Source organism: Heloderma suspectum, chromosome 1 (assembly GCF_057233095.1).
Source record: "Heloderma suspectum isolate Gila_16-S chromosome 1, 16-S_ref, whole genome shotgun sequence".
In the NCBI taxonomy this organism is placed as follows: Eukaryota; Metazoa; Chordata; class Lepidosauria; order Squamata; family Helodermatidae; genus Heloderma; species Heloderma suspectum.
Window position 1 is genome coordinate 279,997,054 of NC_139458.1, and position 13,731 is coordinate 280,010,784.

Genomic DNA, 13,731 nt, shown 5'->3' on the forward strand with positions numbered 1-13,731 from the left:
TATTAATCTCAATATGAGATCAGAAAAGGAACATACAGAATATCTCAGATCTGTTCCTTAAACCATGTCAAGGGAACACCATAAGAGGAAGGTAGCAACTCCTTCTTCCCCAGTCATGAGAGACCATGGAGGGTGCAGTCATTCCCCATATATCCAGCGTGGATAAGTGAGGATAAGATCCTGAATGTGTTCTCCACACCTCTAAGAGGAGCCCACTCTACAATCTCTAAGAATTAGTGCAGATACTTACACAGTCTGGGACCCACCTACCTGAACGATTCCTGCTCCCACATCAACCTGTTCATGCCTTAAGCCAGGGATGGGCTGTTTTGGAAGCTCTGGGGGCCAGTTTCCATCCCCCTGAAACCAATCAGGAGCTGCATTCCCTGCCACCACCACAACTGCCGCCGCCAAAGTGTCATCAAATTTTGGCATCAATTTGGCAGCAAGGAAAAAGATGCAGTTTCGCTTTTCAATAAGGCATGAGGGGAAGGTGCACCTTGTTTTAGTGCAAACTCATGTTCCTCAAGTCCTGGGGAAGCATGGTTTTCCATCAAAACAAGGCACACACTACCTGCATACCTTGTTCTAAAGCCAAGAGTGTCAGGACTAATTTTGCCCCTCAGGGTCCTGCCTACAGGCCACGCCTTCCCCTCCCATGGCACTGATTTTTTTTTCCCAAAAAATTAAATGGCATCCCAAGTGGCTATGGAGTACCAAAAAGGTCAAAATTAGTTTGTTTGCAGTTTTCACCCTTTGGGTGCTCCATAGCAGCAGCAGCCATTTGGCAGTACTGGGGGCTGCAAAAAGGATGGGGGAGCCACATGAGTCTTTAAGATCTGCTAATGCTCTGCTCCAAGTGCCCCCTGCCATGTGAGGTGAAGTGGCCAGAAAGTAGGGAGAGGGTGTTCTCAGTTGTGGCACCCTGTTTGTAGAAGTGTCCAACTAGGGAAGCTCGTCTGGTGCCCACACTGTTAATTTTTGGGGTACCAAGTAAGACTCATCTATTCTCTCTGACTGGGCTGTAGCTCAGTGGTAGAGCACTTGCTTTGTATCAGAAGGTCCCAGGTTCAGTCCCCGGCTTCTCCAGGTAGAGCTAGGAAAGAATCCTGCCTAAACTCCTGGAGAGCCACTGCCAGTCAGTATTGACAATACTGGCCTAGATGGGCCAACGGACCTGGTCTCAGTCAGTATAAAGCAGCTTCCTGTGTTCCTTTATCTCTTTTATGCAGCTTTTGATTGATGATTAAAATTGCTTTTTGATTACTGAATGTCACCTTTCGGTATTATGGTTCATTATTGTTAACACATAGTACAGAAATCTATTAAATAAGTAAATCTTTTAAGTGGCATCACAATGTACTGACCGATGGCAGTGGAAATCCATTATGCAGAAAACCATGGTTCCATCCTTTGGGCTGACTTAGTCCATCTTCATAAGTTGGAGGAAGCCATCTAGCCAGAGCTGTGTTGGAAGCTCCCCATCTAGGATGTTCCCTATGTCATTAAACAAATGTTTTAATGTAATCAGTTTTGAAATGTTAATTACAGCAGACATGTACAAATATCCAAATCTATGAGTTTATTGAGACTTTTTGGAAAACAAGAACATGGAACTCTGTTTTATTTGAGATACATCTGGAACAAGTTTTAAAGTTTTTAAAAGTCACATGTTTTAGAGCTGGAGGCTATGGCTGGGATCCATAGAACCATGCAACTAGTTACACATGCCCAAAGGAGCTTTGCAGTTGTGGGTACAAAAAAGCAGCCATCCATGCCACATGGTACACCTTTTTTGAACCTGAGGAAAGTTTCAAAAGGAGCTTGCAACATGGCATAGGCATCTGCTGCTTAAGGGGCAGGGGGAGACGGAATGAAATACTTGCTTGGCATACCCAAGCCCTTGAGCACATGTAAGGTAGCTCTTTGGATCCTGGCCCATGAACCCAACTCAAATTATTATAACCTTCTGAAATGTGGCATTCAATCAAGAAAGAAAATGGAGGTCTAAAGGAAACTAACCCAAAGCCACATGGTCATTGGGCATAAGAAGAAAAGAGGTTGAAGAAGCCGAGAGGCTTGTTTCACACAGAATGTAGGGTAATTTCACACCTGTACACGCTCAACTACATGATTTCAGTCTGCTTCCTCTCTATCCTCTGTTGCCATTGAGCTCCTCTCCTGACCATGTCCACCACCTCAGCTCTCTGTGGGGGCTTACCTACTTTTGCTCCCGCTTCAAGTAGCTATGTAGATGCCTCAGTGGGGAAGTTCACCATCAGGCACTATGAACTGAATGGTGAGAAGGTAGAGGAAGCTAGATATGTGAGAATAAGCCATTGGCCTATCCTTGTTCTTCTCCCTCACTTGTCACTCACACCTTGGTCACTGTGTTCCTGTTACTCTGCTCAGAGCCTCACATGAGCCCATGAATGGTATTGGAAGGGGCATCTAATCATACAGCCTTGGTGAAACGAAAGAGGTGTGGGCCTGGTCAGTGCCTGAATGGGAGCCAGTAAGCCTCTCTGAGGGTTGTATCCAATGTTAGTCCTGTGTAGCGTAGACCCAGGAGATTGCCTGTACTGCAGGTGATCTCCTGGGACACCCCTCCCACAATGCCTGGCTCTGAGGAAAGACCCCCTCAGAGCAAGTCATTTGGGCCTGGCCAGCTCTCAGAAAAGCCATACCAGCTGCTTTCTCTTGCCAACGTGGCTCTCCAGTGGGCAGGCGACAGCGGCAATGGGGTGGGTGACAATGCAGCACAACAGAAAGTAGGTGAGGTAGACTGTGGGTGGGAGTACGTGGCAGTGGCACAGGCACATGGGTATTCTCCTGCCTCAGGTAGCAGGAGAGCTTGTACCAGGACTGGCCATGCACTTACATTTCTGTGGGGACACTAAATAGGGAACAATTATTTTATTGATACTTCATTGATCTTCAGTATACCAAAGTGCTCAATTTGCAAAGCAATGTGAGACAGTAATACATTTAATTAACTGCAGTAATTCACTTGAAGGTTGACATACGCCTTGATAAAGCATTCAGATTAGTTACAGTTGATTTGTCTTTATTGAAATGGCATAAAATACTGCACATAGTGCTATTTCACTCAATTAAAAGTAATGATATGTTAATTTAACAGCTTAACCAGTGATTTTCTTCCTGATTGCTTTAATATTTTAGCAGATCACTGGAATGTTACTGGGGGAAGAAGCCTTTTGGTGGGTCTTTTCTTTCTTTCTTTCTTTCTTTCTTTCTTTCTTTCTTTGTCTTCCCTGTTAATTTCACAGTGCAGACAGAACTACAATCACATACCTGGTCCATGGGGATTTGCTTTCTCTGTTGAAACAAATGGGGAACTCACGCTTCTAACAATATGTGCAACATGTCTGTGTTCATCAGAAATGTCTGGACTGGAGTGTGTGATGCAATCTATCTGGTGACACACTCTGCCATCACCAGCCAAAAGAAGGCCTTTGTGCATGTAGGGCTCTGGTTCACAGCCTTAATGTAAATGTACTACTGAATATAAACGTATGTCTAGCTACATATTAATAGCAAATTGCCAGCTTCCATGTAGATGCAATGTGAAGGCACTTACTGGGCCCTTGCAAGCTTGTTTCTGGGTTTAAACTGGGGTGGGGAAGCTGTGCCCCTCTAGATATTCTCGAACTTCAATTCCAATCAGCCTGAGCCAGCATGGCTAATAGTCAGGGAAGATGGGAGTTGTACTTCAACAACTTCTGGAGGGTCACAGGTTTCTAGCCATGGTTTAAATTGGGTGGGCAACTGGAGGAAGTCCAGGGGCCATTTTTGACCCCCAGATCCCCCCTGTGGGCCGCACGAGGAGGAGGGATTTTTCAAAATTCTGGTTTGCTGCTGCATAGCACTCAGTAGTGCTAAAAGGGCTAAATATGACCCTTTTAGCACTCCATAGCCACTATGGAGCACCAATTTGTTTCCGTTTTTTTCTTTCAGGAAGGCAGGGGCCAGATGTTACCCACTCCTGACTTAAATGAAGCTGCACATTTAGTAGGTGTGCAGAACAGCATGCCTAGTTTTCAAATGCCAAACATTTCCCCTTAATGGCAAATAACTACCCCAAGTAGGTTCACTTTCTTCTAATGAGCATGTAAAAGTTATAGCGTTTCCAAAAGAAGAAAACCTGGAGGGTTTCAGTGTGAAGCCAGCAATGGCAAAGTAAGGAGATGAAAGTAGAAACGAGGGTGGTCAGCCTTGAAACTGGGAGTCTGTCACTGTAAGTGAAGAAAAATGGTACCTGTTGCTATTAGATATACCTGCTGTTGCAAGCTCCGGTGATGTGTCTATATTTACTGGTCATACAATTGTTTGGGCATTTTGGTGGCAACATATAAGGCAGGCATCCAGATACATTGGCAATCATTGTGAGAACATCAGTGGATAACAGATCTAGAAATTAAAAATATGTCATCACTCTTCGCACTCACATTTGACTAGTAGTGAGTAACATCATGGAGTATAGTGGTGTGTAATTTTTTCACTGTGGAGTTGCATCCTGTTACCCTACCTTTGTGAAATATGAATGTTTCCTTCTTCAACCGGTCAGTATAATTGGGCTTTAGGATTTATATTTCAAAAACATGGAGTTTTTGATGAAGCATCAAGAACAATAGTGTCAACACTGCTGTAGCAAAGATTAGTAACACTCCCCCCACCCCAGATAGCTGTGGGATACCTCTAATAATGCTAATAAGAACAATCAAAGGGCACAGTCTATTCACCCACCCACTCCAACTCTTGAGACACAGAGGCATAACCAGGAGGAGACCACCTTAGGTGTGATCACAGCTGACTTTTGTTGTTGCACTGGAGAAATAACTGATGTAAGCATCACTTATAAATGCACCTTTTGCTGTTTGGAATGCCAGCTGCCTATTTGCATGGATCTCCCTGGAAATGTATAGAATAAAAGGCATTCCTTAAGCTATTGCTTTTTAAAATGTCAAAACACGTACCTATGGTGACAAACACATTCGTTTCTAACAACCGGTCTAAAACTAAATAGTAGAACCCATTTAAATATTCTTGACAGGAATTTAAGTTCATAATCAGCACACATGAATATATGTGTTATTTCATTGGAGAATCTGATTTTTTTATTATTATTTTTGCCTAAAGCAAAAATAGAGTTTTGTAAGGCTTTTTTTGTTTTTAAACAGTTCAAGTTTGTGCTGGGACTCAAAGGTCTGGAGATGAATTTAAGTCCTACCTGCAGCAACATAAGAATAAAATAAAGTCAGTACTGCTTTAATCTAAGAGACACAACCCTCAAGCATCCAAAGGGGATTCTCCTCCAGCATCTGCTTGTGTATTTATTTACCACTTGGAAGCAATGATCGTTTATGCTTCTGGTGAAGTTTTTCTTTCAAGTCCTGTATTGAAGCTTCCATTCTTTCAGCTGCTTGAGAGATGGCTTGAGTCTCTTGTTCTGGATTTTTGGAAAAAGCCAGAAGCTGTACAGGAGCCATTGTGGAGAAGACTACAGTTCCTTGGAGAAGACTACAAAAGAGACAGAAATGCTGGTGGGGTTGTTTTTTTTTAACCCACCCTTCAATTAGACTAGTATCTGTGTGTTTAGGATTTGCATGGGTAAAAGGCAAGACATGAAGAACACTTATTTTCTTTGCTCGGACAAACAATATTATGTTCCCAGAAGATGGAATAGGGTGTACTTATTACTTCAGGGATTGAAAATCTCTAGCCTGAAGAGGCTTGGGCTCCCTTTATGGTCCCCAAGCCCTGCCCCTGGAGACTATGTGGGGCTTGGAGAAGAGGCAGGGAGAAGACTCCCAACTGTTTTCTTCAATCTTTGATCTGAGATAAAGTGGAGGCTGGTGACTCCGATTTCAGTGGGGGTGAGTCCATCCCCACCTTGGATAGCTCCTTTAGAGTTCTGGCTGGTTCTAACTGAAACCCAGAATGGGTTCACAGCCCCACCAAAACTGGAGCCACCAGCCTCCACTGGATTCCCCTGCGTGCACCCCCCCCCCCACAAGTTGGGGGCACTGGCGGTGAGTTCTTCCCCAGCTGAAGGCACCAGATGCAGGAGAAATCTTCCACCTGGCAACCTGGCTGGGGAGGCTTTGATGCATGTGTGCTTTCCCCAGCCATGAAACTATGCTCATGCTGAAGCGGCAGCCCCTGATCTCAATTGGCTCCATGGAAGGCTGGGTGGGAAGGTGTTCATCCGGCACCCTGCCCCAAACTACTCCTGTACCCCAGTATTACTCCATTGTGTAACGGAGCAAGTTTCTGTGAACTTCTCTTCAAGGGTATAACTTTTTAAAATGTTTTCCCTTGTCCAGGCATACAGCCAATAGGCCTTTTAGAACCAAGGGTTGAATTGGTAGTTCAGTTTCTCCTTTCAGTCATAATGGTAGGCTGCAGAAGCAGGTTGTGGCAGGGTTTTTATTTATCACACAATGTTTTGACATTAGGGATCATACAAAGTCACCCTAAGAGACGTAACTAGATGTTTGCTCTGTTTTGACCCAAACACATACAGCTCTACTAAATGTAGTCAGTGCTGAAGGTCTTTTGAGGGTGGCTGACAGTTCTTGATGTGAGCAGTTAGTGAAAAAGTTGGGGGAAAAGATAATTCCATGCTTACGCATGCGCTTTCATGTTCTGACTATGACAGATGTTATGTCATGGCAGATATGGGTAACCCAGCCCACAGGTTATCTCCTAAAGTTTGACTCATCTTTTCTGTCCACGATTTTTGACATTGCTTGTGCTGATACGGACTTTCTGTACCAGGAGGTCTTGAAGTGACAGGTAGTCATGGAGGTCTGTGAACCTTATCACAGAAGCATGGAAACGTTTAAGATGGAAAGTTGATGGACTGATAAACAACTCTGCAGAAAATATTAAGAAGGTCTTAAAACACACACACACACACACACACCCTTGTGTGAGAGTATATTCCTCAAAGATGTACTAAAGCAGAACTGTTTTATGAAGTATGAAAAACTTGATCTATTTCATTCATTGGTGGCTGTAGAGTGACTGGTAGTGATATTTATTAACATTGTGAAATAGTCATTTCTTTGGGGGAACCATATAAATGGACTTTCCACTTCTTCTATGGTCCCTTTTGTTTCTTTACCAGGATACAAAAAAGATACCAGAGTGGGTGAGGACATCTGAAGTGGAATTATCTGGAGAAGATGCTGTAGAATTATTTGACATTTATGGAAGTTGTATTGGTGTTTCACAAGTACCCTATTTAATACTATGAGATTGGGGAAAACTTGATATACCTTTCATTAAACTACTTGTATGAACTATATGGATTGACTCCAATCCAACTGAAATTAGTCATCATCAGGTCTCACTAGAAGCAATGACACTTGGAGAGCAATCCTATGGGTGTCTGGCACAAATAATAGAAGGCTCCAATCTTGGAGTCCTCCATCCATTCAAAGCGCTCTTGCTAGCAGGATGGGAGGAGCAACAGAGGGGTTTTTGCCTCTCCATCCTCCGTATGAGCAGTTTTCTTCATTAGGCAGGCTTCAGAGCCTGTCTAACTCACTCAAACTGCCAGGGGTGGGCTCACTTGTTCCACTCACTTCAGTAGTACCATCAGAGTCACACTAACCTTAGATGGACAGAGTGGGTCGGATCCAGAATGCCATGAGTGGGAATGGGACTCACCTCCCTTCCTCCTGCAGCCGCACGCACCCCCTGAAAATCTTCTGTAGAAGTTCGAGGACCCTCAAAACAGTATGGTATTTCAGGGAGCATTGGTGAAAATCACCCCCCCATACACACACTTCTGTTCACAGAAGCTCCACTGAATCCAAGACAGAAATACACCTTTGGATCCAATCCTATATCTAAAGAAAGAATCAGCCCATTTCCAATATTTATCTTTTTGTTTGAAAATGCCAAAACTTTACCAAAGTCAAATTCTTCCTTCAGCTAGGTCTGAGAACATTCCCATTTAGGTATTATATACACTGGACTTCATACACTGAAACTGAATATTTCTTGAGGATAATGGGGTCTGTAAATATTGGTTAGCATAATTAATAATAATTGTAGAAAATAAATGCAGCGTTCTCCTGTAACAGAAAGACCACCATTGGATGTGTTTAAAAAGGGGTTAAAAATAATGCAATAGTTGTGGAAGAAACACTATAAAAGAAATATATTTGCTCATTAGGATCATCATTCAAGTTCAAATTGAGGCCACAAATGAAATCTAATTTTGTTCACTCAGTGCAAGTACTTCCAAAACTTAGTTCATAAAATCAGCAGACATAACCCTGAAATACTGTATGTGGGATGATTAAGAGTTTCCCAATCTGAAACTGGTTGAGAAACTGCCTCTTCAATCCAGGAGTGCTTTTTCCTTCTCAAGGGCATAGCTGAAACTCATTTGTATTGTACTGCTGCTTTTTTTCTATTATTCGTGAGCTGAACATTTGGGTCATCACAGTGTTGTGAATGCTGTTACTTTCTGAAGATCAAATCTGAAATATTACCTTTCCTTCCTTCCTAGTTTTTTCCTGCTTTTCAGCATTTGGTACTGCCAAAGTTCTGGTTCCCAATATATCCTGGATGCTTCAAATGAAGGTTTCTTGAACTTTGGAAAAGCAAGCCTCTCCAGGACATGAATCAAATGAAAACTGTTCAGGTCTCTTCCCCAAATGTTGCCAAGAATTGGGAGAATAGTACTCTCAAGTGATGATTTGTGTAATACTGTTTAAAACAGTTACATACTGCAAAGTCACCAAAATCTGAAAGGTGAATACAGTTGCTTACAAAAAGATTATCAGAACTAGGGTGTACTTGATGTCAAAGAAGATATGTGTGAAGGTGATTGCGTCCCTGGTCCACATGGCCTTCCATTCAGCATTTAATGGGAAGGATAAAACCAATGAGGACAAGATTTCCATAATTTAAGTTGTACTTTTCATATATTGGAAAGGTCCCACGACTGACTGCAGAGTATTAGAGTAAGTGATTCAGTCTATGGGACAATGTTTAAAATGGGATAGATGGAGAAGGTACCTATACTTTCTGGGATTTGGGGGTGGGGTCGGGGGTCATTGATGGTGATAGCCATCTTTGTCATCTTCTCTTCACTCACACTTCTCTTTACCCCCATTTCTCACATGGCTTGATATTTTCACTTTGTGATATCTAATATCATGAAGAGTGTAAGATTTGTTGCTGTTAGGTTTTACAGGCATACTCCATGAAAATGTAATACTAAGCTTACAGACATAACCTGAGTGAACAAATACAGAGTGTTGAAAATGTTTTTAAGGCTGCAGACCTATACACACCTGGGACTCCGCCCCTTTGAATATAACGGGGCTCACTTCTGAGTAGACATTATAGGATTGCACTGTGAGTTAAGTATTGTGGTCTAATGTAATGGTTTGTTGAAAGTTTTGCATGTAATAAAGTTTGTGTCTTGCTTTGCCCCAAACTGTAGTCATTATTCATACATAAAGTTGAAAGAAGTGCTACAGTGCTAAGAGGAGGAGGGGTGTTTTTTTTTACAGTCTGCACTGATTCCAACCTCGCTTTGCCTAATGGTAGGAGAGGCCAAGTGACTGGCCTTATCATTTTTCTGTTTCCGCCTCCCTCCCCTTTTTTTTTTTTTTTTTTTTACCTTTCTTGTATTTTGTTTGTTTCCTCATCAGCTATGGGAACTGCTTCCTTAATAGTACTTTTAATTCCATCTTTTGTTTTTCCTTCAAGTAGAAAGATAGCATCAACATTGAACCAGAGCATAACTTGACATCATTCGTAATAGCAAAACACTATCAAAACTGCAACCATGACAGATGAAATAGCATACAGTGTTTTTTTCCTTCTTCATTTGGGCTGTATGTTACAAAAGCTCACTTTTTTGAGGATTGTGTCAGGAAATGAGATGCCTCTTCTTCTGGCTGTTCATGAGTTAAACACCAAAATACAATCCATAACAAAACTAGGTGTAGTTACCCTACTTAAATGGATCTAAACTGGTTTTGCATTTTGTCCAATATACACAACAGGAATCTTTTTCAGCATGGGCATTATAGCATTCCAGCAACTTGTGCAGCACCACATGTTTTGGCCTACAACTTTCATCATCCCTTACCATTGATTATGTTAGCTAGGGATGAGGGAAGTTGTGGGCCAAAACATCTGGAGGGCTACAAGTTGCCCAGCCTGCATTACAGGATATTGTATATAATCCATCCCTACCACCAGCAGCTAATGATATTAAGAAAGACTGGGAAACTTACAGAATGATTATGTCACTTTGCAAGGTGAGTTGTACCAGACATTATAGGGGACAAGGGGAAATCCAGACACAGGAATACGATTTTCTGCAGTAGCCCTATGTCTTCCAAAACAGCTAGTTTTTCCTAAGACTCTAATTGCTCCAGTTAGTGGACAACACTGGTTTACAATTAGGATTGGTACCACAAGTTTAGACTTTTTAAAGATGGCAGTAATGAATGAAGTCTGAATTCTAAGAACTGCATGAGATGAGATGCAACCATTATGAGCTCACATATTTTAAAAGTTATATGTACAGAAAAGCAAATAACTATTTCTCCCCCCCCAAAAAAGAAGGAAATAAATCGTTATAAAAATTCTCAGTGAGGCAAAAGAGCCTCCCTCTCTTGAAAAAGATGTGTTTTTTTTGCAACTATGCCAATGAATACCTATGTCATGGTACTTCCTCTGCCCCACCAGAATTGCAAAGTAGAATGTTTTCTTTTTTACTTACTGAATAAGCCATTTTTGCCCTCCTGAACAAAAGTAAGGAAAATAGCCATGCTGGCCATTGTTATTGAAATTATGAAGAAAATGAATACTTTCATCTGAAAAATAATAAAAACACCATAGTGAAGGAATGTTAGGATTACAGTTTAGAAAACTAGCACACATATGCATGTAAATTGTTTTCTAGCTGTTTAAAATGGGATCCTCTTTCAGTTTCTTTAAATATTAAAATAATCAATAGTTTGACATTCTCTTTTCAATTTCTGTAAAAACTCAGATAAAAAGGAATCGAGATAAACATAGTTTTTGATATAGAAGTTCATTAACATAGGAAAGCTAGCACACAGGGAACTCATATAACAAAATATTTTTTTTTAAATAAGCCACATTGCAAATATTTGTCCTATTTTGTTCTATTTTGTCCACATTGTCCTATTTTGAAAGGAAACTTTTAAAAAGTTATTACTGCCAATCGTTACTTCATTATGTTTTATATGCTTTAAAATCTCTTGAAAATGTCAATGCCACTAAATTCCAATGCTGAAGGAATCCTGTCAAAATTAATGACTGGGTTCGTATTACACACTGTGGCTTGTCATGGGTTATTTAACCCATGATGAGCCATGATGCCCACAGCAGCCAGGTTGTATATGGAACCCCCATTTGGAGGTTGTCATGCCATGCAAACCCAGTGAGCATGGAGTATGTGAGGGTTAACCAGCCCTCACATAACCCTAAAACTGACCATGCATAATCCTTGCATAATCCATGCTCGCCAAGTCCACACAACACGACAACCACCAAGTGGGGATTCCATATTCAAAATGATGGTGGGACATGCCCCACACGTGCCACAGCTTCACCATGGGTTAAATAACCCACGGTGGGCTGTCGCGTTGTATGTCTCGAGGAAGACTGGGCAGACTTCATGCTTTGGGGACCTACTTTGTTTTTTACTAGAACCTCAAGGTCCACCAAGTGGAGTCAGGGGTAAGAGTGGCTCAGGTCAGACATACACAGAGTAGAATTAAGGAACAGGGTGTCTCCGAACACATGGCTCAGACCAAGAATTTGTTTTCAGTATCAGAACTGCCTTCGCCGTCCTTTCACACACAAAAACCCAGCTTTCTTTATTTCAGCACCCTAATTTAGGTGGAGAAGTCATTTTCTTGTTGCTATTATTAGACAGTTGGAGCCAGAAATCCTTGCCAATCTACTGCAAATCACCCACAGATCTTCTAGTAGATCATGAGCTACCTTCTGCCCATCCATCTAGAGCAAGTAGATTGGATTGCGGTCACAGTAAACAAACAAACAAACAAACATCCATGTTCACATTTTACTGCTGAGCATCTTTTGCTTTACTCCAGAGCATGCCCCTGGAGTAAAGCAAAAACCTGGTTCACGCATGCCTTTCATCACTTTATGACTACAACATCAAATGCTGATTATTGCATGTATGAATAGGCTGTCAGAAATATAATAGTACAGGCAGAACTCTCAGATCACCAGAAATGCAATGCTTTTCAGTGGTGTCCACATATCCAGCTATCCAAGAAGTCTATAGTAATCAGGAGTAGAGAAAGCACTCTATCAGCCTTAAGAGTTTGGTTTTACTCTTGCAGTCCACTGCCGAAAAATCCTATATGCATATTTAATCGTAGAAATAGTACCATTAATCTGAATTTATTGCTAACATAAAAACCAGTAATCAGATTTGAATATCCATGCATAAAATAATGCCTGTAGAAAACTCATGACGCAACAACCCTTCATGTTAGAGTTTACCAGTTACGATGTGGACTTTCTTCCAGAAATGGAAAGCAAACATTTAATAATCTGACCTTTTATTTTTCTGTTGAGGTTATCTTCTGCAATTCTGTTGTTTATCACTGGCACTAACTCTCCTGAAACACCACACTGAAGTGCTTTCCAAGACTCCAGGCTTCAGTATAAACTTGGTCTATGCATGAATGCCCATTCAAAGTGATTTGAAACACTGCTTTTGACCCACACATTTTCATACATATAATATAGCATTTCATCTCAGTGGTTTGTGTTCTCCTAGTGTTTCTGTTCTGCTCTTCTACTACTATCACATGGTCAACTTTGTTTCTGCTCAGAATGCTGAAGCTACTGAAACTACAAATTTTCAGTCCAAGTTTTAAACTGAAAGCAAACCAAATCCTTAATATAGCCTCTCTCCTTACCACATAAAATGCATACTAGATATATATTGATTATTGAACAGCTTGATACTTTGATGTTTGGGGTGGGTTTTTTGCATTACTTTGTCATGTGTATTTAAGGTTAAAGAACTCATTTGTATTTAACAGTAAAGTATCTACAATGGCTGTATACATAAATATACATTGAATATTTCAGTGTATATTTCCATTGAACTTGAGCAGGATGTAGAGAATAGTATAGTAGATTTGGCATAATCTACTACATTTTTAGTACTAGTATATTGAAGGAATGGCTTGTATTCAATGTTAGTCCTACTTAGAGTAGACCTATTGAAATGACTGGGACTTAAGTTAGCCTAATATTGGATACAAACCAATGTGTGTCCAGGTGTAACTGCTTAAAGGCACAATCCTATGCATGTTTAGACAGAAGAAAGTCCTACAACTCCCAGCATTCCCCAGCCAGCATAGCTGTCTAAACATGAATAGGACTGCGCCATACATAACTTCTTCTTTTAGGGGGGGAAAAATGCCTGTGTTGCACACAATGTTAAACATGTGTATGGGGCAGGTCCTTTTTAAGGCTCTGAGTGGCCTAGGGTGACCACTTGTGAATCACCAAAAAAGAGGACATGTATCACCAGAAAAGAGGACAAAAGAGGACACCTATTTGCATAAAACTTGCAAATACTCATCTATATATATAGATACAAATTTAGAAATAATTATTATAATTTAATAATTTAAATAGAAATACACTACA

General features: G+C 41.1%; 1 protein-coding gene across 1 annotated transcript in view; it reads right to left on the reverse strand.

Moving 5' to 3' along the window:
* TPO (thyroid peroxidase) overlaps window positions 1-5,510 on the reverse strand; it is a 70,843-nt gene extending 65,333 nt beyond the window's left edge. Inside the window, exons 1-3 of the mRNA XM_084826731.1 lie at window positions 5,363-5,510; window positions 4,299-4,431; window positions 1,368-1,497 (exon numbers count right to left, since the gene is read on the reverse strand). Coding sequence (XP_084682857.1) covers window positions 1,368-1,497; window positions 4,299-4,431; window positions 5,363-5,510 — 411 coding nt within the window. The remainder of the gene's footprint in view (window positions 1-1,367; window positions 1,498-4,298; window positions 4,432-5,362) is intronic.
* Window positions 5,511-13,731: the final 8,221 nt, after the last annotated feature.